This window comes from Neomonachus schauinslandi, chromosome 6, assembly GCF_002201575.2.
Source record: "Neomonachus schauinslandi chromosome 6, ASM220157v2, whole genome shotgun sequence".
NCBI classification, from domain to species: Eukaryota; Metazoa; Chordata; class Mammalia; order Carnivora; family Phocidae; genus Neomonachus; species Neomonachus schauinslandi.
Window position 1 is genome coordinate 67,229,111 of NC_058408.1, and position 24,587 is coordinate 67,253,697.

Genomic DNA, 24,587 nt, shown 5'->3' on the forward strand with positions numbered 1-24,587 from the left:
GTGCTGCAATAAACAAAGAAGTGCATATATCTTTTCAAATTAGTCTTTCCGTTTTCTCTGAATAGATATCCAGAAGTGGAAATGCTGGATCATATGGTAGTTCTAATTCTAGAATTTTCAGGAATCTCCATACTGTTTTCCATAGTGGCCACATCAATTTACATTCCCACAAACAGTGCACGAAGGTCCCTTTTCTCCACATCCTCATCAAATCTTAATAGTCATTTTGACAGGTAGGAAGTAAAATCTTATTGTGGTTTTGATCTGCATTTCCCTGATGATTAGTGATGTTAAGCATCTTTTCATGTGTCTGTTGGCCACCATATGTAGGTCCTGGAAAAATATCTATTCAGATTCTCTGCCCATTTTCTTTTTTTGAAGATTTATTTATTTTAGAAAGAGAGAGAGAGCGCGTACAGGCAGGAGGGGCAGAGGGAGAGGGAGAATCTCAAGCAGACTCCCCGCTGAGCATGGAGCCCAATGTGGGGCTTGATCCCAGGACCCTGACTGAGATCATGACCTGAACTGAAATGAAGAGCTGGACACACAACTGACTGAGCCACCCACTGCCCCTTCTGCCCATTTTTAATTGGATTTATTTTTTTCATCAAGTTGGATGAATTCCTTGTATTTTTTTGGATATCAACTCATTATGATTTGCAAATATCTCAACCCAGTCAGTGGTTTGCCTTTTCATTCTACTAATGGGTTTCCTTCACTGTTCAGAAGCTTTTCAGTTAGATGCCATTCCATTGGCTTATTTTTCCTTTTGCCGCCTTTGCCTTTAAGTCAGATCCAAGAAATTGTCGCCAGCATCAAGGAGTTTATGACCTACTTCTCTTCTGGGTGTTTTATGGTTTCAGGTCTTACATTCAAGTCTTTAACCTATTTTGAGTTTATTTTTGTGTTTAGTATAAGAAAGTGGTACAGTTTCATTCTTTTGCACGGTGCTGTCCAGTTTTCCCAACACCATCTATTGAAGAGACTTTTTCCCATTGCATATTATCTCCTTTGTCATTAATTAACCATATAATCGTGGGTTTATTTCTGGGCTCTCTATTCTGATCCATTGATCTATGTGTCTATTTTTGTGCCAGTACCATACTGTTTGATCACTACAGCTTTGTAATGTATCTTAAAATCTGAGATTGCAATACCTACAGCTTTGTTCTTCTATGTATAGTATATAATGTCATCTTTAAAAATCTAAGTTTTACTTATTCCTTTCCCAAGTTTGGTAAGAAATGGATAAACTCCTAGAAACATACAACCTACCAAGACTGAATCATGAAGAAATAGAAAATTTGAAGAGGCCAATTACTAGTAATGATATTGAATCAGTAATCCAAAACTTCCCAACAAAGTCTAGGACCTGTTGGCTTCATTGGTGAATTCTACTAAACAGAATATTTAATACCTATTATTCTCAAACTCTTCCAAAAAAAAAAAAAAGGAAGAGGAAGGAATGCTTCCAAAGTCTAGGTGTTTTTTTAATTTCTTCTTTGCTTTCTTCAATGACCCCTTTGTTATTCACTAGCATGTTGCTTAAGCTTGTTTTTGTGGTTTTCCCAGTTTTCTTCTTATAATTGATTTCTAGTTTCATACCATCATGGTTGAAAAAGATGCTTGATATGATTTCAATCTTGTTAAATTGATTGAGACTTTTTTGTGGCCTAACATGTTATTTATCCTGGAGAGAGTACCACGTGCATGTGAGAAGAAATGTATTCTGCTGCTTTTGAATTAAGTCCATCTGGTCTAATGTGTCATGTAAGGCCAATGTTTCCTTATTGATTTCCTGCATGGATGATCTAATAATTGACATGGGTAGGGTGTTAAAGTTCCCCTCCTATTATTGTATCACACAGTCTCTCTCCCTTTAGGTCTGTTGATATTTCCTTTACACATATTGGTGCTATGCTGGGTGCATATACATTTACAAATATTATATCCTCTTGCTGGATTGACCCCTTCATCATTATGTAATGCCTTACCTTGTTTTCTGTAAGTATTGAAGTCTATTTTGTATGAATACAGCTACAACAGACTTCATTTCCATAAAATATCTTTTTCTATACCTTCACTTTTAGTCTGTGCGCCTTTACTTCTGAAGTGAGTGTCTTTTTTTTTTTTTTAAGATTTTATTTATTTGACAGAGAGAGACACAGCAAGAGAGGGAACACAAGCAGGGGGAGTGGGAGAGGGAGAAGCAGGCTTCCCGCCGAGCAGGGAGCCCGATGCAGGGCTCGATCCCAGGACCCTGGGATCATGACCTGAGCCAAAGGCAGACCCTTGACGACTGAGCCACCCAGGCACCCCTGAAGTGAGTCTCTTGATGGCAGCATATACATGAGTCTTTTTTTTAAGTCCATTCAGTCACTCTACATCTTTTGATTGGAGAATTTAGTCCATTTACATTTAATTTTTGAGGGCAACTCCTTTGGGTCCCCTCCCCTCCTTGGGAGCTTTGTACTATCACTTTGCTATCCCTCGATAAACCTTGCTTTGCTGCTCACCAAAAAGAAAAAAAAAAATTTTTTTTTGGTAGGTATGTACTTTTTGACCTTTTGTGAATTGTTTTCTAGCTTTTTTTAAAAATTTTATTATGTTATGTTAGTCACCATACAATACATCATTAGTTTTTGATGTAGTGATCCACGATCCATTGTTTTCATATAACACCCAGTGCTCCATGCAGTACGTGCCCTCCTTAATACCCATCACCGGGCTAACCAATCCCCCCTCCCCCCTCCCCTCTAAAACCCTGTTTGTTTCTCAGGCCCATAGTCTCTCATGGTTCATCTCTCCCTCCAATTCCCCCTGCCCATTTTTCCCTTCCTTCTCCTAATGTCCTCCATGTTATTCCTTATGTTCCACAAATAAGTGAAACCATATGATAATTGACTTTCTCTGCTTATTTCACTTAGCATAATCTCCTCCAGTCCCATCCATGTTGATGTAAAAGTTGGGTATTCATCTTTTCTGATGGCTGAGTAATATTCCATTGTATATATGGACCACATCTTCTTTACCCATTCATCTGTTGAAGGGCATCTCGGCTCTTTCCACAGTTTGGCTATTGTGGACATTGCTGCTATGAACATTGGGGTGCATATGGCCCTTCCTTTCACTACATCTGTGTCTTTGGGGTAAATACCCAGTAGTGCAATTGCTGGGTCATAGGGTAGCTCTATTTTTAAATTTTTGAGGAACCTCCACACTGTTTTCCAAAGTGGCTGTACCAACTTGCATTCCCACCAACAGTGTAAGAGGGTTCCCCTTTCTCCACAACCTCTCCAACATTTGTTGTTTCTCTGTCCATTTTTGCCATTCTAACTGGTGTAAGGTGGTATCTCAGTGTGGTTTTGATTTGGATTTCCCTGATGGCTAATGATGATGAACATTTTTTCATGTGTCTGTTAGCCATTTGTATGTCTTCTTCAAAGAAGTGTCTGTTCATCTCTTCTGCCCACTTTTTGACTTGATTATTTGTTTTTTGGGTGTTGAGTTTGAGAAGTTCTTTATAGATTTTGGATACCAGCCCTTTATCTGTAGTGTCATTTGCAAATATCTTCTCCCATTCTGTGGGTTGCCTCTTTGTTTTGTTGACTCTTTCCTTTGCTGTGCAGAAGCTTATTATCTTGATGAAGTCCCAAAAGTTCATTTTTGCTTTTGTTTCACTAGCTTTTGGAGATGTATCTTGAAAGAAGTTGCTGTGGCCGATGTCAAAGAGGTTACTGCCTATGTTCTCCTCTAGGATTTTGATGGATTCCTGTCTCACATTGAGGTCTTTCATCCACTTTGAGTTTATCTTTGTGAATGGTGTTAGAGAATGGTGGAGTTTCATTCTTCTGCATGTGGCTGTCCAATTTTCCCAGCACCATTTATTGAAGAGACTTGTCTTTTTTCCATTGCATGTTTTTTCCTGCTTTGTCAAGATTATTTGACCATAGAGTTGAGGGTCCATATCTGGGTTCTCTATTCTGTTCCATTGGTCTGTATGTCTGTTTTTGTGCCAGTACCATGCTGTCTTGGTGATCACAGCTTTGTAATATAGCTTGAAATCGGGCAACGTGGGATGCCTAGCTGTTTTTATAGTTTCTCTCTGTTCCTTTATTCTTCCTTTCTCTCTTTCCTTGATGTCTTATAACTTTCTTTAGTGTTGAGATTCCTTTCTCATTCATTTTCTATTATGTATCCAGTGTAAGCTTTTGTTTTATGGTTATCATGAGGTTCATATGTAACTTCCTACATATATACTGGTGTATTTTAAGTTCATAGCAACTTAAATTTGAATACATTCCAAAACTGTACATTTTTATCCCCCTCTCCTATGTTTTAGGTTTTTGATGTCACTTTTTACAACTTTTTATGTATTCCTTAACTAATTATTGTAGTTTTAATTTTACTATATTGGTCTTTTGACCTTTGTATTAGCTTTATAAATAATTAATTCACTACCTTTACTATATATTTACCTTTTCCAGTGAGATTTTCACTTTCACATGTTTTCTCATCATTAATTAGTATCATCTCTTTTCAGCTTAAAGAAGTCCCTTTAGAATTTCTTGTAAGGCTAGTTTAGTGATAATGAAGTCCTTTACTTTTGCTATATGAAAACTCTTCATCTCCTTCAATTATGAATTATAACCTTGCTGAGTAGAGTATTCTTGGTCACAATTTTTTTTAATTTAGTACTTTGAGTATGTTCTGCTGCTACCTTCTGCCTTGCAAAGTTTCTACTGAGAAATCTTCTGATAGCCTATGGGTTTATCTTGTATACAACAAGTTATTTCTCTCTTGCTGCTTTTAAGATTCTCTATCTTTAACTTTTGACATTTTAATTATACTGTATTTTGGTGTGAATCTCTTTGGGTTCTTCTTATTTGGAATTCCCTGGGCTTCCTGGATATGAATGTCTGTTTCCTTCCCCAGGTTAAGGAAATTTTCAGCCATTATTTCTTCAAATATGTTTTTCTGCCCCTGCTTCCCCCTCTTCTTCTGGGACTCCTATAAAGAGAATGTTACTCCACCTGAAATTGTCCCAGAGCTCACTTATGTTATCTTCACTTTTTAAAAACCTCTTTTTGCTGCTCTGTCTGGGGGAGTTCCATTGCTTTGTCCTCTAGCTCGCTGTCTAACCTGCTCTTCTGATTCATCCAGTCTGCTGTTGAACCCCTTTAGTGTATTTCTCAAATAATTTATTTTACTTCAGCTCTGAGACTTCCATTTGGTATTTTCTAACTCTTTGCTGCAGTTTTACTGTGTTCATCCATTCCTCTCCCAAGTTTGGTAAGCATCTTTCTGACCATTACTTTAAACTATTTATCAGGTAATTTACTTATTGCCATTTCATTAAGGTCTTTTTCTAAGGTTTGTCTTGTTCTTTCATTTAAAGATATTCCTCTGTCTCATTTTGCCTGATTTTCTGTGTGTGGTTTTTTTTCCCCCTATATATTAGGTGGAAATAGTTACCTTTCCCAAACTTGAAGTAGCCGTGTGTAGGTGACCTGTGAGGCTGAGAAGCACAATCCCCTCTGGCCACTGGTGCCAGGTGCTCAAATGGAGTCCCAAGTGTGGGCTACACACACCTGCTGGCTGTGGCATGGCTGTGGCATTGGAGGGGCATGGCACTCACCTGGCAAGCTGGGGTGCAGTTATGGCTAGGGATGGATGGGATGCTTGCCCAGATGGCTGTGGTGCACCTGTGGTGTGGGGGGGCGTGGGGTGTGCCCAGGTTACAGGAAGATTGACAAAACAGTGACTGCCAACACTGGCCTTAGCAAAGCCGAATGGGATTGCAGAAATGGCACTTGCCAGCACTTCTGTCCGAGAAAGAGTCCCAAAAAGTTCCTGCTTCTCTGGCATTCACTTAAGAATAGTAAGTGGGTCTCCTTTACATGTGGCCTAGATGCTTTTCAAGGTGCAGCTTTTGCTCTGGGTCCCATGGTGAGTTGAGCGTGCATGCAAACCCTTTATGAGCAGGTTCTCCATTCCCTAGGTTCTATGGTTTTCCTGGACATCATTCCCATTGTTTTCCATTTTGGTGGCTCATCTCTTTGGTGCAGAACCCAAGGATTGGGGTGCCTGATGTGGGCAACATTCCTTACTCCTCAGTTTCCACATTTTTGAGATCCTTCCTGTTTGCGGGTTGCTGCACTGGGGGTGGGTTTTTGATGAGAGCAGGTCTCTGTCTCTCCTACCGATCTCCATGTTGCCTTTATCCTCTGTTGTGGAGGTACTGTCCATCGAGTTTTCAGAACTCTTCCAGAGGAAATTATTCCACATATAGCTGTAGGTCTATTGTGTCTGTGGGAGGTAGTGAGTTCAGGATCTTCCTACACCTCTATCGTGTCTAAAAAACTTTTATGGAATACCCCATTCTCTCTAACATTCCCCATAAACATGGCATAATGTAGTAGAACCCACCCATCAACCAGGCAGTTGCTATTTCAACAGGACCATACTACAAATAATTGGTTTCATTTTCTTTCATCTCACCGAAAATTGGAAAATATCTTGAATTGCTGTAATAAATAGTAACATGTTCTTTCTAAAAGCCATTCCAAAGTAGGTATGAGTTCTATTTCTTCTACATCACCTATTTTAGTAACCTGTAAATATAAAGCACAAAACCATTTCTTCAAAAAATATGCACTATTTTCAAGAAATTAAGAAAGCCTGTGTTTGCCTCATAACTACTTGCTTTTATAATTCAGCTTGTTCTATATATGACCTCCACCACTTCATCTATACCCAAACCTGATTTCCCTTCCCACACTGCTTCTACACTTGCCATTTTTCTAAAGCTATTTCTCATGCTCCAATAGAGGAAGAACAAGAGAAACTTCTTCCTCACCCTTAGATACTTTTCACAAATATCTGTTCATTTTTTCAGTCTCATAATCTGCACATTTTCTATAAAAGTAATATTTATGAGCTCAATTTTAACTACAGGGATGTAGTAGTTCCAAAGGGACCAATAATCCCATTACCAATATACCCTATTTTGACATCCAAGAACCACAGGCCTTTCATCAAGAATTCCCTTCCCCAGAGTCACTCTTCCCCATCTGAATGTTAACATTTTTAAAAATTTCTTCTGGAAATAAAAGTATGCCTATATCAGCACATATGTACTTATGTGCATAGGAATTGTTCCTCCCATTTTCAGCTGATAATACACATCAGGGATATCTCCACATCTACACCTACAGATCTGCTTCATTCAGATGTGGCCCTGCCCATATGTGCTTACAGTGTAGTTGGGAGGCTGGGAGAGTAAGGGGAAGCAGACAGACACTAAGAAAATGATCAAAACAAGTAACTCTATAATTACAACTTGCGGTATCAGAACGCTATGTAAGAGTGTAATGGGGGTTTCTACATCTGGCAATGAAGTTTCTGACAAACCTGAGGAAACACTTTTTTCTTTTACTATTGTAATTCCTATTATGTCAACAAATCCCTGTAGTCTAGTTTCCTTTAAAAAAAAACTATAATTATTTGAGATAAAAATATTATTAAAATTGAATACTTAAACTATCTCTCTACAGAAAAGAAAAAAAATTGCTGTTAAGTAACTTTCTCCCAAAGAGGATCTTAACCATAAACTATCCCTCAAATGACCAGGTTTATCTGAAACATACAAAGACAATCTAAATTAGATAATATTTTTCCATTATGATTCTAAAAGCTGAAAACACCCATTCTATATTACCTTTGAGATAAATGATGCAGTAATAATCCAAAATTCTTTGCAATGTCTAGCTCTGTGGGCAGAGACCACCTGAAGATCATATGGATTATAGAGAACTTGATGATTTTTCCGAGGAAGGCAATATACAAATTCTCCATCATCTGTTAAAGGTTCCTGAGGTTAAAAAAAATTTAATTAACTTGACCAGATTAAGTAATAAAATGGCTGAACAACAGATTACTCAGTAAAATGAAATAATTTTAGATTTAAATTAAGTGTAATATCACTGAGGAAAGCTAACATCAAATTGTGTCCAAAGTTCAACAAGATCAGTCTTATGAAAGATTTAAAATATGTAATTTTCATTCGTATAATGTGGTGAATGAAACATTCATGAAAATTCATCTATATGCTTCCTAATGCATGCTTATTCACACAAAGAACATGGCAATATATCTTTTTTTTTTTAAGATTTTATTTATTTGCGAGAGAGAGAATGAGAGACAGAGAGCATGAGAGGGAGGAGGGTCAGAGGGAGAAGCAGACTCCCTGCTGAGCAGGGAGCCCGATGTGGGACTCGATCCTGGGACTCCAGGATCATGACCTGAGCCGAAGGCAGTCGCTTAACCAACTGAGCCACCCAGGCACCCGAACATGGCAATATATCTTTAACACCCATGTCCCACTTTCAGTAAATTTGTCTGCCAATACCAGAAGCTTTTGGAGCATGTTAATCATTTATTTTGATAATGATGGTGGCTTAGTATTATAATAATAACTAATATTTGTGAAGTAAATAATATTTAATAAGTAACAAGTGTTTCATATACATTATACACAAGAATTTAATCTTCTAAATTTAATCTTTTAAATTATCTGCAGAGATGATGATCTTTTTAAGCTCATTAAACAGATGCAGAAATTAGTATTTTGAGAAATTAGGTAATTTGGGAAAAGTCACAAAGACAGGAAGAAGCAAGTTGAGATGTGAATACAAGTCTGACTAAACCCATGCTCTGAGACACTGCAATATACTATAACGCCTCTTTTTTATTTACCTGGCATTACTGAGAAATCAGCCACTTCATATTAAGAAAAAATTTTAAGTGAAATTTATTTCTTTTACTTTGAGACTTTCTAAGTATTGGAATTTAAAATTTCAGATCCAGTTTTACTTCTTAAAAAAGTTTTTGTCCTCATTGAAGACTGTTACTGTTTCTCCCTAATCGTCCCAAGTGCTCACTGTCTTGTTTATTATCATTTTTTTTAAGATTTATTTATTTGAGAGAGAGAGAGAGAGAGTGGGGGGGGCAGGGGGAGGAGCAGAGGGAGAGGGAGAGAATCTCAAGCAGACTCCCTGAGATCATGACGTGAGCCAAAACCAAGAGTCAGATGCTCAACCAACTGTACCACCGAGGCACCCCTCACTGTCTTATTCTGACCTCTGATAGGATACGCTCCTGGAAACCTTAAGAAACAAGTTTAGAAACTGCAAGTAAAATGAAATAAATAAGCTACAGGTGATGATTTGTATAGTACGTGGCTTGGTTACAGTTATGTGGCCACTTGAGGCATTTTTGTTCTATGTTCCAGAAAGTTGAGGATACTAGTAACTTAATGTAGACACCATTATCCAAATGGGTCATGTATGTCATTAAATCACCCACTTATTAGAAGCATAATACGTTCCAATTAAATTATTGTTTTTGAATTAAAAGCAAGTATTTTTTCAAATTCTCAATCCTTTCTTTACAAACAAATGAAACATCCCTTATCAGTGAGTCCAAGGACATCTGGCTCATGCACAGCTATGTGTTTTCTAAATTACCATGCCCATTATGTGCCAGACACTATGCCACCTGCATTCCTCATTTAATTTTCACGACTCTCTAAGGTTAAGTACTATTATTTCCATTTCAAGCTCAAAGAAGCTGAAGCTCAGAGAGGTCAGGAACTTGCCCAAAACCACACAGTGAGCGTATAAATAGAGATTCAAAGCTGGGTGACTCTGCTTCCATTATGCATGGTACTCTGCTTTGCATTAATGCCGCCTCTGACAGTGATCCCAGGACCATTTGTCCTCCCGGTAACAGGTTAGAGCAGGGGCCAGCAAACTCTGGCCAGGACTCTGTGCCTATTTCTGTAAAGTTTCACTGGAGCACAGCCACACCCATTTGCTTAAGTCTGTTGCTGCTTCTGCGCTGCAGCGACAGGCCTGAGAAATTACAACAGGGATCAGAGAGCCTGCACAGCCTAGAACATTCATTATCTGACACTTTTCAGGAAAAATTAGCTGGCCCCCGGTCTAGAACAGCACTTCTCAATTGTGCATCAGAATCACCTGGAGAGCTTCGTAAAGTACAGATCACTGGGTCCCACTCCCAGAGTTTCTGATTCAGAAGGTCTGGAGTGGAGATGAGACTATGCATGGCTAATAAGCTCCAAGGTGATGCTGATGTGATTGCCTGGGAATTAATTGCCCTTGGAGAACCCTGGGTCTAAAAGTAGTTATAGATGATCCTGTCCAATCTTCCATCTCTTGTAATGAAGAAGGACACAGGAGGCAGACCTTACTCCTCATCGCTGCTTGTACCCTCTGGTCATGTGACTCTGCACATGCTAAAACTTCTCCGAAGAAGAAAGGATAAGGAAATACAAAGATAATGAGATAGAGAATTGGGTACCAGGAAGTAAGAGCGAGGATACAATGTTACAAAAGTACATTAGCATTTCTTTTTAACTCACACAAAAAAAACCCTGATGAACAGGAATATGAGAGTAGATTCAAATTTCAGGCATATATCTTTATCTGTTCTCCATCCTTGAAATAAGACAAGTGAAATGATGCCCAACACTTTCACAAGCATTTACTATGAAACAATGATTATAATTCGGTATTAATGTAATGTCTAATTTTGATATAATATGTGAAGTGAATGAAATTAAGATTAAGGTACAGTTTTAAATATTAACCTTTATAGTACAAAACTGGATAAAACAGGCTAATACCTTTAGAATAATCTTCTGAATTGCAATTTTGGAACTTTTATACTCCGAACAGTGCTGTGGTAACATCGTTTGCCAACCAAACTTATCTCTTAGCCTTATAATATGTCTTGTGACATCATCATCCTCTGGTTCTGGTTTAGAACATTAAAAAAAAGATCTAATGTAAATGTGAGTACAGGCATCACTTAAGGGTAATGTATAATATTCCAAATATTTCTACATAGAGAAAAAATTTAAATGGAAACTTATACTTAAAGTTTACACAAAGACTATATAATTAGACAAGAAAGTATAGCTTAAAATTTAATTTTAACAGAAGCTGGAAAAAAGGAATAATATTTTTTCCATTTAAAAAAGATATTTCAAAAGACCTAATTCCACAGTTACACAGGTAGCTGGCATGAGAAGACACTCGAACAGGAGCCAGTTAGATGGGGTGGAAGCAGTAGGATCAGGAAAGAAGTGATGACCATGCAAGGTGGAAATATTCTTCCTAAAGATTCTCATGCAATAGACTCTTCCCTCCCTCCTTCCTCCCTCCCTCCTTCCTTCCTTTCTTCCTTCCAAGTAGGCTCCACACCCAGCTTGGAGCCCAGGGCGGGGCTTGAACTCACAACCCTGAGATCAAGACCTGAGCTGAGATCAAGAGTTGGACGCTTAACTGAGTGAGCCACCTAGGTGCTCCTGAGACCGTCTTTCTTGATCTCTTAGCAGCTAATGATTATCTCCTTGAAACATTCCCTTTTCTTACCTTTTATTCACCATGCTCTACAGTTTGTCCTCAGCCCTTCTGCTTCTCTTGATAAAACAAATCACGGGAAGAGAAGCAACCCAGAAACCCTGCTGGCAAAACCAGCAATGCTATGAAGTTGTTCAAGATTTCTGGTTCTCTAGATCACCAACTGATCAAAACAGCTTTCTTAACTCAGGACTAAATAGGACATGAACTGTTGTATAAAACAACGTCAGGACCAGGATATGGTCCTACACAACCCTAAGAGTAAATTCTTCTTCTAACCTTGTGCCCTAGGCAGCACCTCACCTATCTCACCCTAGTCTGGGCCCTCTCAGTTGCTTAAACAGGAGAGAAGTTTAAAACACTTAATTGAGAAGAAAGCTAGTTAGTATTAGGTATAGAAGAGAGAAGGGGTGGGGCTGACACTAGCATAAGGGATGGCACAAGGTGTTTATGTCCAGCTGAGCGGTAAGCCATACATACTAGGCTATAACAACGCACATCTATCGAAATCACCTTCCTATGCTGACGGCATAGGAAAACAGATCGGCAAAACCAATTAGAGACCAGAGATAGGACCACTTACGAAAGACAATCTAGTAAGTGAAAAAGGTATTTCAATCAGGAGAGCAATCATTAACTTCATAAATCATAATGGGAAAGTGGTTAGACATTTAGAAAACTATGCAGTTATATGCAAGCATAAATTATAGAAGGATTATAGAAGTAAATGTGGAAAAGGAATTACAGAAATATTAGAAGAAAATATATGTTCCTGAAAAAGAATCAAAGCATGTTAAAAAAAATAAATAAATTTGACTTCTTCAAACTTGGCAATTTATACAGCAGAAAAGCCACCGTAATTATCAAGTTAGGATAAAATGTTTATAACCTACATAAGAAGCTAGGGATTAACATATCAAATATTTAAAGAGTTCTTCCCAATAAGAAATAAACATTTTGATAGAAATGTGAATGATTTATTGGAAAAGACAAATGGCCAGTAAACATACCAAAAAATATTCAACCCCATTAGTAATCAGAAAATAATAAATTAAAATTACAATGAAAAAGCCATTCTCACCCACCAGACTTGCAAAAAATTAAGTTAGAAAATATCAACTGCTGACCACGGTATTCCTCTTATGCAATACTGCAAAAGCATAAATTAACACATCCATTCTTGGTGGCGACCCGGCAGATTTAATGAACTGATAGAGACCACTGGAGAATGGAAGCGATTTAGGACAAATTTAAAATAACGATTTTTCGGAATAAGTAGTAAACTTAAAGAAAATATGTATCCTCCAAAATGCTGGGGGGAAATTTTTCTAAAAAGCCAGATTAATTCAGAAAATCATAGATAGGGATGCCTGGGTGGCTCAGTTGTTTAAGCATCTGCCTTCAGCTCATGATCCCAGGGTCGTGATCCCAGGGTCGTAAGGTCAGTCCTTGCTCAGCAGGGAGCCTGCTTCTCCCTCTGCCTCTGCTGCTCCCTCTGTTTGTGTTCTCTCTCTCTGACAAATAAATAAATCTTAAAAAAAGAAAGAAAATCATGGATATTTACTAAAATGAGACAATCCATTATACACCTAGCATGGCAGGGTGAAGCACTGAAGCGATTTAGATTTAGATTTACACCCAGCATGCTGGGTGTATGGTATGATCCAAGACAGCAATTCTTTATATCAGAACTACGAGGAGACTAGCCTGTATTCCACTTTCACAGTGAGTCAAGAATACAGGTACCAGAAGTAAGGTCAGGAAATTGCAACTTTCAAGAGAAAAAAACCATGAAAAAAAAAGAGAGGGAGAACGGCGTAACACAACCATTCTGTTATAGACACAATAAAACCTCATCAGTGAGCGCTGGGCTGAGCTTCTAGTGCCCTCACCTTCTAATCTTATAGCCTTGAAGAAGCACTATCACCGGACAGAACCTTCAACAGGAGTAACAGTGAAGACAGTGCTTAATTAAGAGTTCCGGCATTTAAGGGTAAAATCACATATCTTTAGAATGAAAATAAAACCGTTCTTTTAAGAAGTTTAAGAAAGGCCCCTTGGTGGCTCAGGCGGTTAAGCGTCTGACTAGTGATTTCAGCTCAGGTCATGATCTCAGGGTCATGAGATGGAGCCCACGTCAGGTTCTGCAGTGGGCATGGAGTCTGTGTGGGATTCTCTCTCTCCCTCTGCCCCTTCCCCCATTCTCTCTCTCTCTAAAAAAAAAAAAAAAAGGTTTAAAACAGAACTTCTGTTGCCTTGGAGTTTAGAATGTAAGTAATTATATTATTCCACCATGTGAATGTGTCCTCATAATGAAAGATAACATATAGAAATTGTCAAATGAGCCATACTGCTAGTAAGTACTGTGTTAACTCCAAGGAGAGGATCACTGCAGACTAGGGACCTCACTGAGAGCTTTATAGAAGTCTCATAAAAATGGATCTTGACATAAGACTTGAGAGGGTTAAAAAGAGAAAAGAGGACATTCTAGACAAAAAGTCATCTTAAAAGAGAGAAAGAGTAAATTCCAAAAGCACACATCAACATGAGTGATCTCAAAAGGACAGGTTGCAAAAGGACACAATAAAACATCATGTATGTGCATAAAGCTTTTACTGAAGTATAACATACGCACAGAAAAGTACACATATCATTTATAGACATACAGCTTGATGCATTTTCAGACATTAATATACCCTGGAACCAGCACTGGAACAATCAAGAAAAAAAGCATCACTAGGCCTCCTGAAGTCTGCCTTGAAACCCTGCCCAGTTCCTATTCCCACTTCAGCCCATGCCCACAGAAGTCACCAGTATCCTGCTTTCTAAGAGTAGAGGCCAATTTTTCCTAGTGTTTACTTTCTATAAGTAGAATCACACCACATGTATTTTTCTCTATCTAGCTTATTCTGGTCAATATGGTGTGTGCACTTCTGCATACACAAAATAATGCCATATGTTTTATGGATGCATTAGGTATCTATTGATGTGTGAGCAACTGTCCTAAAATCTAGAGGTTAAAATAAGTATTTATTATCTCACAGTTTCTATGGGTCAGGAGTTCAGTTTCCCATGAGGCTGCAAGCAAAATGCTGAAGGCTTTCCTGGGGCTGGAGGACCCCTTCCCCGGTCAGCTCCCTCACGTGGCGATGCGCAGGAGGTCTAGCTCTTTCTCCAGTGGACCTCTCTGCAGGGCTGCGTACGTGTGTCACAGGACCCCGGCGGCCCCCAGAGAGCGCGCAGGAGACAGGATCTCTATGTCTGTCCTGACTTAGTCCTGGAGGGCACAGAGCATCACTCCACCATGTTCTACTCTGTACAACTGCAAACTACCACGTCCACTGTATTATTGGTTAGAACTGAGTCACTAAATTGGGCCTTCATTTAAAGGGAGAAGTGCGAGGCTCCGGGGCTTTAGAAGGAAGGAGTGTCAAAACCTATGTGACAAATTTTTAAACTCCCGCAATGGACAAATATAAATGTAGACAATACATAAAAGCATCCATGGAAAGGACAGTCACCCATGTGAGTGTGACTGTCAGCTGGCCCAAGTGGAACTGAGGACAGCGGCGGAAAGGGGAGGGCCTTGAGCTACTTGTTTACCACTTTACTTCCGTACTTGCTTTCTGCCACCATATAACAAATTACCGCAAACTGGGGGTTTATGACCCCCCAATTTCCAGGGGTCGGGTATCTAGCAAATTTTAGCTGGTCCTCTGCTCAGGGTCTCACAGGGCTGACATGAACGTGTTGGCTGACAATGCCCTCATCCAGAGACATGGCTAGGGAAAGAACTGCCTCCAAGCTCCCCTGGATTGTTGGCAGAAGTCATTTCTCGGGGGCTGCGTGCCTGGCTAACAGTTGACCGGGCACTACTGTCGGCCACAAGAGTCTGCTTTGGGGTCCTTGCCCCAGGGCCCTCTCCACAGCATGGCAGTCTGCCCCTTCAAAGGCAGCAGCGTGGCATCCACTACTGCTCTGGTCTTTTTTAAAGGCTCATCAGATTAGGGCAGGCTCACCCAGGAAAATCTCCTTTTACATCCCCATTGCATCTCAAAAATGCCACATAGACTGACCTAGTCCTAGGAACAAAGCTCCATCAAACTCCCAGCTGCTGTCTGCACTTGCCGGGAGGGGGGTTTTGTGCCACTGGAGGCATTTATAATAGTGAAGATCTTCTTTTTTAAAAACATGAAGGCTATTTAGGTTTCAATAGCTTTATGACTAATCTGCCTTGGACCACAGTGTATCAGTGAAACACAGAAAAGTTTCCCTTTTCCTGTCAAACTTAAGATATTAATACAAATAAGAATTTCAGGTATAGAGAAAGTACAAACTGGAAAGCCTGAGTGAGGAAAATCAGTTTAAATGAATTATTTATTTGGGAATTTAAACTCTGTGTCAGACAAAGACACAAAAGAATTAAATATAATGAGACCACAAAGTTTTACTAAAAGGATAAAACAAAGCCATACAACTGTATTTCCAATTCTATAACCATAACCTTCAGAGATTGTTCCTACTTAAGAACATAGTCAGGGTACAGACTCTGCCAATTTTTCAGTCTACCGATATTTTAGATTTTCAAAAAGATTTAAAAAAACTAACAGTTCTTTAAGCAACCAAACATAAAATTCAATAAGACTGTTTCTTCTAAAGTCAAATACATAAAACCACAAAATTATCTGAAAAAAATGTCACGTCTTCTGAAAAGCCTGGGTTGGTGATACTACGCACCTGTTGTATCATATGACACAAGCCTTTTTTTCTTAACCTTTGGACAAGCGTGAGTTTGATCCTTTTTTCCCTTTGATTTCTCTTTCTTCTTATGAGAATCGGGTTTTGAAGGATCTTGCTGAGTTCCAATTTTTTGGAAGTAATCTGAAAAGAAAAGCATTATTAACTGAGTAACCAGCAAGAGCTATAAATAATACCATGGCAATTCCACATGCCAGGCCATACGGTGGATCAGGATACAATTTCAGTTTTTAAGAGCACAGGCTGTGAGTCAGACCGCCTGTATTCCAAGCAGTTAGAAGTTTTGCCATTCAGTGCTGTGATTTACTTTTTAAGTAACCCATCCGCCTTTCTTTACCCAGCTGTGAAACGAGGACTGTTGAAGTGAGAACCTCACACAGTGTTAAAAGGATGTTTAAATCATACAGTAGGGGATGCCTGGTGGCTCAGTCAGTTAGGCATCTGCCTTCGGCTCAGGTCATGATCTCAGGGTCCTGGGATCAAGCCCCACATCAGGCTCCCTGCTCATCGGGGAGTCTGCTTCTCCCTCTCCCTCCGCCCCCTGCTCATGCTCTCTGTCTCTCTCCCAAACAAATAAATAAAATCTTTTTTTAAAAAAAGCACACAGTAAGTGCTTACAAAGATAAATATTAATTTTATCATAATATATCTTTAAAATGTGAAAAACATAACAGAAGCTTTTTATTACTATAGTTTGATAACTGAGGTCAGAAAATGCTTAGAAATGCAGAAAAGTCACATACAGCCTATTTCTCAGATTCCTTCTATGACTTACCTGATTGGTGGATTCTCAGCATGAAGAATGGGGAAATTATTGAAAATGCAGTTTTTCAAAAGCAATTTTACACTTTCTCATTGATTTAAGGAAGATTTATGTAGCGTACAGCACTGAGCTACAATTAAGTAGGGGGTAAGACACAATAATTACAAACAAAACAAGTACAAGCAAAACAGCCAGTAAATTCTATTTCAGCCAATAATCATAACTGAGAGGAGACACAGACGGAGGGATAGAGAAAGAACATGTCCCTATTTGTATAATCAAGAGACCACACACCCATCTTGCTCCATGGAATCATTAACACTGAATGATGGTAAGGTTTTTACTTGCAGGTGGGGTACAGAGAAAGGTAAGAAAACGGAAGTCTTGTTCAGGAGACCGCACGACGAAATATGGACTCCGGTGGAAAGTATGTGAGAGAACCATGCAAACCTGCCTTTCTCCCTGACGGCTACTCCAAGAGCTTCTCCCGCTCACTCCCAGGCCTGAATGGGAGCCTGGTGATTTCCCAGACCTCACCAACATGCAGGCCTCTCAAGCAGGGGTTGTTGATAAGCCAGCACCCCAAATGCCTCGATATCCGAAAGTGGGCTTGTTTCTCTCCCTGTTCCCGTTCACCACTTCCAAATCCTTACAAATTGCCCTCTCAAAAAAAAAAAAAAAAAAAAAACAAACACTCCCCCAGAGCTCATGCCTTCCCACAACCTCAGACCCTTCCAGGCTTCGCTGGCTTCCGCCCCTGGCATGGCCGCTCATTGACTGGAGCCCTGGCTCAGGGAGGGCCTACTGTCCCAGGAGTAAACCCACTGGTTTACTCTAGTGGCTGACACCACACCCCCGCCCGACTCTCTAAACACCCTCTCCTCTCTAGTCCGCATCAGCCGACCTCTCCCAGCCTGCTCGGAACTCCCGACGTCACCACTTTTCTTGACCTCATCGGCACCTCCAGTTCACAGCCCCATGACTTACTACCCATCATCCCTCTGCTGCTTTTCATCCTGCTCTTGACCCCGCTAAAATTACGTTGTCTTTCAACAACACTCTTGCCAGTAGCCTCAATGCTCACCCTTGATCTCATCTCCGAGGCAGAACAGCGGCCTTGGAAGAAGCCAACTCTATGCTCAGTGTGCCTATGTCTGCATAGCTCGGTGCTGTTACACGAAGGCCCAAACACGAGTGGACTGGTAACTTTCGAAATCCACGTTAATGAATCACAAATGGCCCCTGAACACTCATCTGAAATCCTACTGTTTGCCTGGCTCACTTGCCCGCCTGGCTTTGCAAAGGCTAGCTCAGATGCCCCTCAAAGCCCTGCACCTTCACCTTCCAATCGCTCTCCTTCAACGGATCTCCATGCCTACTTCCCAGGGCACACAGATGCACCAGACGGGAATTCCTTCAACGTGCCTGTGCTAAGTAAGCCAACGAACCCACCCCTGCACCGTCCTTTCGTCCTGCCCCTCTGACTTCATAGGGGAGCTGTTTCTCCTTCCGTCCACACCAATCCTTTCTGCCCTTCCATTGGACCCCATCCCCTCATGCCTGCATTAACTATTCTCCTTTGCGGATCAAGCTCCCACCATAAAGCTCGAGCTGCCACCAAGCTTCACCTATTCCGAGACCACATTTCCCTCTAGTTGGTGAGCTCTCTCACCTTTCTTCACAAACTTCTCAAAAGAGTTGCATGTATTCACTATTCTATTTTTTCATCTACTCCTACTTCTTAATCTATTCTAGTTGAGTTTTGGACCTCCACTTAAATAGCACTCAAGTGACCACATCCTTCGTGTCAGTAAATTCAATGGGCATTTTCAGTCCTCATTTGACTATTACTACTTTCTACTGCTCCTTCCTTTTTTAAAATTGAGACATAATTGATAAATAACATTGTATTAGTTTCAGGTGTACAACATAATGATTTGATATTTGTACATATTGCAAAATGATCATCACAATGAGTCTAGCTAACATTCATCACATAGTTGCAATTTTTTTCTTGTGATAACTTTTAAGATTTATTCTTAGCAACTTCCAAATTTACAACACACTACTATTAACAACGCTCACCATGCTGTACATTGTGTCCCCATTATTTATTTATAGCTGAAAGTTTATACATTTGACCACCTTCCCTCATTTTACCCACTCCCAACCTCTGCCTCTGGCAACCACCAACCTGTTCTCTGTATTCCTGAGTTTGGTTGTTGTTGTTTTACATTCCACATATAAGTGAGATCATACTGTATTTGTCTTTTGATGACTTATTTCACTTGGCACAATGCTGTCAAGGTCCATCTATGTTGTCACAAATGGCAATATTTCATTTTCTTATGGCTGAATAATACTCCATCCTATATACATATTGCAGCTTCTTTATCCATCAACAGTTTATTTCTATGTCTTGTAAATAATGTTGCAATGAATGTGGGGGTGTAATACATCTTTCTGAGTTTTCATTTCTTTTAAACAAATATGAAGAAAGGCAATTATGGGATCATACCGTAGTTCTATTTTTAGTTTCTTGAGGAACCCCCATACTGTTTTCCACAGTGGCTGCAGCAACTTACATTCCCACCAACGGTGCATGAGGGTTCCCTATTCTCTACATTGTCCCCAACACTAGCTATCTCTTGTCTTCTGATACTAGCCATCCTAACAGGTGTGAGGTTATAGTTCATTGTGGTTTTGATTTACATTCCCCTGATAATTACCTGTTGGCTATCTGCATTTCTTTGGAAAAATGTCTATTCAGGAGCTCTGCCCATTTTTAACTGGAGTTTGGTTTTTATGGCAATTGGGTTGTAGGAGTTCTTTATATATGTTGGATATGACCCCCTTATTAGACACATAATTTGCAAATATCTTCTTCCACTTCATAGTCTTTTCATTTTGTTGGTGTTGTCCTTCACTGTGCAGAAGATTTTTGGTTTGATATAGTCCCACTTGTTTATATTTGCTTTTGTCACCTTTGCTTTTAGTGTCAATCCAAAAACAGATCACTGCCAAGACCAATATCCAAGATGTTTCCACATATGTTTTCTCTTAGGAACTTCATGCTTTTAATGCATTGCTGAATTTGGTTTGCTAATATTTTGTTGACAATTTTTGCATATTCATCAGGGATATTGGTCTGTCATTTTCTTTTCCTGTGCCATCTTTGGTTTTGATATCAGGGTAATACCGACCTTGTAAACTGAGTGTGGAAGTATTCTCTTATTTTTTGGAAGAATTTGAGAAGGATTGGTATTAAATCTTCTTTGAATGTTTGGCAGAATTCACCAGTGAACCCAACTGGTCCTGTACTTGTTTGCTGGGAGGTTTTGATTACCGATTCAAATTCTTTTTTATTTATTTATTTATTTTATTCTTATGTTAATCCCCATACATTAGTTTTAGATGAAGTGTTCCATGATTCATTGTTTGTGCATAACACCCAGTGCTCCATGCAGAATGTGCCCTCCTCAATACCCACCACCAGGCTAACCCATCCTCCCACCCCCTCCCCTCTAGAACCCTGTTTGTTTTTCAGAGTCCATCGTCTCTCATGGTTCATCTACCCCTCCGATTTCCCCCGCTTCATTCTTCCCCTCCCGCTACCTTCTTCTTTTTTTTTCTTAACATATATCCGATTCAAATTCTTATAATTTCCTGATTTTTTTTTAAAGATTTTATTTATTTATTTGAGAGAGAGAATGAGAGACAGAGAGCACGAGAGGGAGGAAGGTCAGAGGGAGAAGCAGACTCCCTGCCGAGCAGGGAGCCCGATGTGGGACTCGATCCCGGGACTCCAGGATCATGACCTGAGCCGAAGGCAGTCGCTTAACCAACTGAGCCACCCAGGCGCCCCCGATTCAAATTCTTAATACTAATTGTTCTGTTCAAATTCTCTATTTCTTCATGATTCAGTCTTGGTAGGTTGTAGGTGTCTACGAATTTATGCATTTATGCTGGGTTATCCAATCTGTTGGTGCATAATTGTTCATAGTGTCTCTTTGATCCTGTGGTATCCACTATACCATCTCCTCTTTCATTTCTCATTTTATTTATTCAAGTTTTTTTGTGTATGTGATTCTTGCTAAAGGTCTGTCAACTTTATCTTTCCAATGAACCATCTCTTAGTGACATTGATCTTTTCTATTGTCTTTTTAGTCTCTATTTCATTTATTTTTGCTCTGATGTGTTATTTCCTTCCTTCTACTAACCTTTGGCTTTGTTTGTTCTTTCTCTACTTCCTCAATTGAGATTTTTCTCATTTATCAAAGTAGGCCTGTGATGCTATGAACTTCTCTCTTCTAACTGCTTTGCTACATCCTGTAAGTTCTGGTATGCTGTATCTCCATTTTCATTTGTCTCAGGCATTTTTTTAAATTTCACCCTTGATTTTTTTCCTCTGGCCCTTGGTTTTTTTTTTTAATTTTATTATGTTATGTTAATCACCATACATTACATCATTAGTTTTTGATTAGTGTTCCATGATTCATTGTTTGCATATAACACCTAGTGCTCCATTCAGTACATGCCCTGTTTAATACCCATCACCAGGCTAACACATCCCCCCACCCAACTCCCCTCTAGAACCCTCAGTTTGTTTCTGAGTCCATAGTCTCTCATGGTTCATCTCCTCCTCTGATTTCCCCCACTTCATTTTTCCCTTCCTACTATCTTCTTCTTTTTTTTTTTTTAAACATATAATGTATTATTTGTTTCAGAGGTACAGGTCTGTGATTCAATAGTTTTACAAAATTCACAGCACTCACCACAGCACATACCCTCCCAATGTCTATCACGCAGCCACACCATCCCTCCCTCCCCCCACCACTCCAGCAACCCTGATTGTTTCCTGAGATTAAGAATTCCTCATATCAGTGAGATCATATGATACTTGCTCTGATTGACTTATTTCGCTCAGCATAATACCTTCCAGTTCCATCCACATCATTGCAAATAGCAAGATTTCATTCCTTTTGATGGCTGCATAATATTCCATTGTCTATATATACCACATCTTCTTTATCCATTCATCTGTTGATGGACATCTTGGCTCTTTCCACAGTTTGGCTATTGTGGACATTGCTGCTATAAACATCGGGGTGCACATACCCCTTCCGATCCCTACTTTTGTATCTTTGGGGTAAATAGCCACTAGTGCAATTGCTGGGTCATATGGTAGCTCTTTTTCAACTTTTTGAGGAACCTCCATACTGTCTTCCAGAGTGGCTGCACCAGCTTGCATTCCCACCAATAGTGTAGGAGGGGTCCCCTTTCTCTGCACCCCCGCCAACATCTGTTTCCTGACTTGTTAATTTTAGCCATTCTGACGGATGTGAGGTGGTATCTCATTGAGGTTTTGATTTGGATTTCCCTGATGCCAAGCGATGTTGAGCACTTTTTCATGTGTCTGTTGGCCATTTGGATGTCTTCTTTGGAAAAATGTCTGTTCATGTCTTCTGCCCATTTCGTGATTGGATCATTTGTTCTTTGGGTGTTGAGTTTGATGAGTTCTTTATAGATTTTGGATACTAGCCCTTTATCTGATATGTCATTTGCAAATATCTTCTCCCATTCTGTCGGTTGTCTTTTGGTTTTGTTGACTGTTTCTTTTGCTGTGCAAAAGCTTTTTATCTTGATGAGGTCCCAATAGTTCATTTTTGCCTTTGCTTCCCTCGCCTTTGGCGATGTGTCTAGGAAGAAGGTGCTGTGGCTGAGGTCAAAGGGTTGCTGCCTGTGTTCTCTTCAGGGATTTTGATGGATTTCTGTCTCACATTGAGGACTTTTATCCATTTTGAGCCTATTTTTGTGTGTGGTGTAAGGAAATGGTCCAGTTTCATTCTTCTGCATGTGGCTGTCCAATTTTCCCAACACCATTTGCTGAAGAAACTGTCTTTTCTCCATTGGACATTCTTTCCTGATTTTCGAAGATTAACTGACCATAGAGTTGAGGGTTCATTTCTGGACTCTCTATTCTGTTCCATTGGTCTATGTGTCTGTTTTGGTACCAGTACCATACTGTCTTGATGATGACAGCTTTGTAATAGAGCTGGAACTCCAGAATTGTGATGCCACCAGCTTTGCTTTGCTTTTTCAAAATTCCTCTGGCTATTCGGGGTCTTTTCTGGTTCCATACAAATTTTAGGATTATTTGTTCCATTTCTTTGAAAAAAGTGGATGGTATTTTGATAGGGATTGCATTAAATGTGTAGATTGCTCTAGGTAGCATTGACATCTTCACAATATTTGTCCTTCCAATCCATGAGCATGGAACGTTTTTCCATTTCTTTGTGTCTTCCTCAATTTCCTTCATGAGTATTTTATAGTTTTCTGAGTACAGATTCTTTGCCTCTTTGGTTAGATTTATTGCTAGGTATCTTATGGTTTTGGGTGCAATTGTAAATGGGATCGACTCCTTAATTTCTCTTTCTTCTGTCTTGTTGTTGATGTATAGGAATGCCACTGATTTCTGTGCATTGATTATATATCCTGCCACTTGACTGAATTCCTGTATGAGTTCTAGCAGTTTTGGGGTGGAATCTTTTGGGTTTTCTACATAAAGTATCATATCATCTGCAAAGAGTGACAGTTTGACTTCTTCTTTGCCGATTCGGATGCCTTTTATTTCTTTTTGTTGTCTGATTGCTGTGGCTAGGACTTCTAATACTATGTTGAATAGCAGTGGTGATAGTGGGCATCCCTGCCATGTTCCTGACCTTAGGGGGACAGCTCTCAGTTTTTCCCCATTGAAAATGATATTCGCTGTGGGTTTTTCACAGATGGCTTTTATGATATTGAGGTATGTGCCCTCTATCCCTATACTCTGAAGAGTTTTGATCAAGAAAGGATGTTGTACTTTGTCAAATGCTTTTCCTGCATCTATTGAGAGGATCATATGGTTCTTGTTCTTTCTTTTATTAATGTATTGTTTCACATTGATTGATTTGCAGATGTTGAACCAACCTTGCAGCCCAGGGATAAATCCCACTTGGTCATGGTGAATAATCCTTTTAATGTACTGTTGGATCCTATTGGCTAGTATTTTGGTGAGAATTTTTGCATCCATGTTCATCAGGGATATTGGTCTGTAATTCTCCTTTTTGATGGGGTCTTTGTCTGGTTTTGGGATCAAGGTAATGGTGGCCTCATAAAACGAGTTTGGAAGTTTTCCTTCCATTTCTGTTTTTTGGAACAGTTTCAGAAGAATAGGTATTAATTCTTCCTTAAATGTTTGGTAGCATTCCCCTGGGAAGCCATCTGGCCCTGGGCTCTTGTTTGTTGGCAGATTTTTGATAACTGCTTCAATTTCCTTAGTGGTTATAGGTCTGTTCAGGTTTTCTATTATTTCCTGGTTCAGTTTTGGTAGTTTATACATCTCTAGAAATGCATCCATTTCTTCCAGATTATCTAATTTGCTGGCATAGAGTTGCTCATAATGTTCTTATAATTGTTTGTATTTCTTTGGTGTTGGTTGTGATCTCTCCTCTTTCATTCATGATTTTATTTATTTGGGTCATTTCTCTTTTCTTTTTGACAGGTCTGGCCAGGGGTTTATCAATCTTATTAATTCTTTCAAAGAACCAACTCCTAGTTTCATTGATCTATTCTACTCC

At 39.5% G+C, this 24,587-nt stretch overlaps 1 protein-coding gene across 1 annotated transcript in view; it reads right to left on the reverse strand.

Moving 5' to 3' along the window:
* DNAH14 (dynein axonemal heavy chain 14) overlaps positions 1 to 24,587 on the reverse strand; it is a 325,270-nt gene that overhangs the window by 284,758 nt on the left and 15,925 nt on the right. The window contains exons 5-8 of the mRNA XM_044916203.1: positions 16,185 to 16,298; positions 10,709 to 10,839; positions 7,721 to 7,873; positions 6,502 to 6,614 (exon numbers count right to left, since the gene is read on the reverse strand). Coding sequence (XP_044772138.1) covers positions 6,502 to 6,614; positions 7,721 to 7,873; positions 10,709 to 10,839; positions 16,185 to 16,298 — 511 coding nt within the window. The remainder of the gene's footprint in view (positions 1 to 6,501; positions 6,615 to 7,720; positions 7,874 to 10,708; positions 10,840 to 16,184; positions 16,299 to 24,587) is intronic.